This window comes from Tupaia chinensis, unplaced genomic scaffold (assembly GCF_000334495.1).
Source record: "Tupaia chinensis unplaced genomic scaffold, TupChi_1.0 Scaffold149964_2, whole genome shotgun sequence".
NCBI lineage: Eukaryota > Metazoa > Chordata > Mammalia > Scandentia > Tupaiidae > Tupaia > Tupaia belangeri.
This window is the reverse complement of record NW_006209806.1, coordinates 2,022,259-2,025,572: the sequence shown is the minus strand read 5'-3', so window position 1 is coordinate 2,025,572 and position 3,314 is coordinate 2,022,259. Positions and strand designations below refer to the sequence as shown.

Sequence of the window (3,314 nt, the reverse complement as noted above, 5' to 3'; positions counted from 1 at the left end):
GCCGCGGCCTGGCCCGGCCTGGGGGCCCAAGCCCGGCACCAGTTCCGGGCAGGCTGAAGCAGGTTGAGTGGAAGGGTCACCAGGACACAGCCCCCACCCAGCCCCGGCCGCTGGCCCTGCCCTTCCCTACGGTGCTCCCTGGCTGACCAGGAGCCGTGCTGGACGGCCGGACCCAGAAGGGAGAAGCGGAGAAGAGCCTGCCAGGTCCTGCCCGCCCCGCCCAGAGCCCCCCAGCCCGGCTCCCACAGCGCCACCTCGTCCGCAGGCGTCCCCCCAGCTCCTTGCAGACACTTGGGGTGCTGTGAGCCCCACGCACCAGAACACCCTAGAATGCCACTGCGGCTGGAGCTGTGCTGCTACCCCGAGACCCCAGCGAGGCCGAGGGCTTCGTGAAGACAGCCACAGGAGCCACCACCACCACCACCGCGGGCTGTGCCGTGGCGGGGCGGCTGTGACGCTGCTTCCGGCCTCAGCCACTCACCGAGACCCCAGGCAAGGCTGAGCCACGAGGTCTGAGGCCCAGGCGGCCGGTGAAGGCACGGACAGGCTGACGGAGGTCGACCTTGCCCACAGAGGCCGCGGCCAGGGCCTGTCGGGCGAGCTCTCCTGTCTGGGTTTAGCACGAGGCTGAGGACCAGGCTGGCGTGGCGGTCAGCTGAGCACGTTCCCAAGGTCCCCCTCCGGGCTGCACACCCAGTCCTCGGGAGGGGCACAGAGGGACTGGCAGGGGGGGGCTGCACGGTGGGGACAGCCCACCTCGAGCCTCGCCGCACCACAACACTCAGGGCGCCTCACGAGGCGCCCCCTTCAGGCCTCCCCCACCTGCAGCCAAACGCCAACGGCCCCCACTTGCACAGAAGCCACCACCATGGACCAGCCAGTGACCCCCGACCTGCCCCGACCACCTGCTCCTCCGGAAACGACCCGGCCTTGAGCTCCTGGGAGACACAGAGGCCGGGCTGCCTCGCCCCAAGGTCCTCGGAGCCCCACGGCACAGGGCTGGGAGGTGGACCCGAGAGGGCTGCAGTGACAGGCCATGCAGGGGACAGGAGGGAACCCTCCTCCCTCAGCCTGTCACGCCGGCCATCCAGTGCGGCCTAAGACAGGCCCCTGCGGAAACCGGGAGGCCCAGGAAGCCCCTTCCCACGGCCCTGCAGCCGGCCCCTCGGCAGGACGGATGGAGCTCCCATGCAGGCAGCGATGTCTGGAGGCCACCCCGGGCGCCTGCCACGCCAGGCCGGGCGCTGCCCCCCGCGAACCCTCACGGCAGTCTGAAACCAGGCCACCCCCGTGCAGACGGGCTGCGGGGGGCCACTTGCCCGAGGTTACGCGGCGAGCTGGTGACCCAGCTGAGGACCGGCCTGCACCCCACAAATCCCTCCCTGTCACGACAGTGCCCGTGGCGCCCTCCTGGCCCGGGGCCGACCTCGCACAGAGGACCCTGGGGCTTACCTGGGGGCCCAGCCGCGTGGGGCGGCGGAGCCGGGAGCCCCAGCCCCTGCCCTCCGGGCCTGACCCCAGACGCCTGCTGCCCCGGCGTGGGTGCTCCGCGCCTGCCTGGCCCGGCCATGCTCCTCCTTCCGTTCAGAAAGGGCCCATCCCACCCACCCCGCCACGCTGGGATGGAAGTCACCTCTGCCGCTCATGATGGCCCGATGGCTTCACCCTCTGCCCTGGCCCCGCCACGCAGGCCGCCAAGCAAACCCGGCCAATAAAAGCCGTTTCTTTTTTCATTAAAAAACCCTTTATAGTCATTTCATGTCGGCTGGAAATCACAGAAGTTAGGCAGAAAAAACCTGAAGGGACGATACAAACACGCACGGGCCTCCCCGAAAGTCCTCTGCTCTCCCGGGAGGCCGGGGAGGGCGGCGGCCCGGGGCTCTGCCACCCGGGGCGCCTGGGCTCGGGCCGGCTGGCTCAGCTCTCGTCGTCCGGGGACTCGGAGTTCATCCGTGCCCTCTCGCGCTCCTGCCGGTCGTTGCCAGGCCTGTCCAGGTCGGGGCCCTCCTGGGGGCTGCTGGTGGGAGCACAGCACAGGGGGCGTGAGCACGCACCCGCCCTGGGCCGCGGTGCTGCATAGCAGGAGCTGCAGAGACCCACGGGCAGAGCCTGCGTCCCGCGCCCCTCCTGCCCTCGCTCGGCGCCAGCCGGTGAGACCCGGGGCGGCACTGTGCGTGAGCTCGGTCACGGCTGGGCGCCCGGCACAGGCCTGCCTGGGGCTGGCTGGAAGGCAGGGGTGCGGCGCCTGGTCCTGCGAGGAAGCCCGCATGGGGACACTCACGCGTCGTGCAGGTCTTCGGAGGAGCCGCACCGGGGCCCCTCCTCTGAGTCCGGCCCTTCCTCGTGCTCCTTGTCGTCCACGCTCTCTCCTTTCTGGGACGTGGCATCGCCATTCACAGGGGTGGACAGGTCTGGGGGACAGAAGGGTCACAGGACAAGGCTGCACTCCAGTCCAGGACCCCGGGACCTTCCTATCCGCTGTGAGGGGCTTTGGGGTCCCGGTCCTGAGGTCTGCGACGTCCACACCCGCCCCAACACCTGGGGGTGGCTTGGGCCTGGCTTCCCACGAGCACTTGAGGGGGGCTGGCTGTGTGTGGCTCGGGCCTGAGGCCACTGAGGCCCTGACCATGCCAGCCGAAGCAGGGAGGCCTAGGGTGGGCGTGGGCGACGGGGAACCCTAGGAACCCTTGGACGGGAAGCACGTGGTCAGCCTGGGGCCATGTCTTGAAGGTGGGCTTGCAGGTCACCTCTGAAGGCCACGCGGAGCCCGTGACGAGACCCCTTTCTGTGCTCCCACGCATGGCCCGAGCCTGGAGCCCGAACCCCGAACCCCACCCACACCACACGTGTCGGTTGGTCACGTGCTCAGCCCGTGTCTCTGCGTGTCCGAGTGCGCGTCCATCACCCGGGCGTGGGCCCTGCAGCCACATCTGCCAGGCACACGGGCCCAACGCCCTCACAGGTCGCCCAGGGACAGCGCCGTCCTGCACGGGACCGTGGGGACGAGCAGACCGGGTCCTCCCTGGTCATCCCGCAGAGCCACCGCCCCTGCGCCCACAGCGAGCCGGCCGCCCTTACCGGCACTCGGCCCATCCTCCGCCTTCTCCCTGGGCGTGCCCTCGCCCGCCAGCTTCTCCTCGGCCTTGTCCTTCTCGGCCGCCGCCTTGCCGGCCCTCTGGACGGCCTCCACCTTGGGGCCCAGGACCCGCGACTTGAGCCGGGCGTAGACCTCCGCCGCCTTCTCCATCACGTCTTTGTTGGCCTTGTACCTGCGGATCTGGGCGCCCACAGCGGCGGTCAGGGCAGCCCGCCCC

At 70.5% G+C, this 3,314-nt stretch overlaps 2 protein-coding genes across 2 annotated transcripts in view; one reads left to right on the top strand and one right to left on the bottom strand.

The window, feature by feature from the left end:
- Positions 1-1,515, top strand: part of PLIN4 (perilipin 4) — a 10,964-nt gene extending 9,449 nt beyond the window's left edge. The window contains exon 11 of the mRNA XM_006171855.1: positions 1,395-1,515. Within this exon, the coding sequence (XP_006171917.1) occupies positions 1,395-1,515 (121 nt within the window). The remainder of the gene's footprint in view (positions 1-1,394) is intronic.
- Positions 1,516-1,727: 212 nt separating this feature from the next.
- The window catches only part of HDGFL2 (HDGF like 2), a gene marked incomplete at its 5' end in the record, with an annotated part of 15,861 nt that continues 14,274 nt past the window's right edge, over positions 1,728-3,314 (bottom strand). Inside the window, 3 exons of the mRNA XM_027769607.1 lie at positions 1,728-2,017; positions 2,282-2,411; positions 3,079-3,277. Coding sequence (XP_027625408.1) covers positions 1,918-2,017; positions 2,282-2,411; positions 3,079-3,277 — 429 coding nt within the window. The remainder of the gene's footprint in view (positions 2,018-2,281; positions 2,412-3,078; positions 3,278-3,314) is intronic.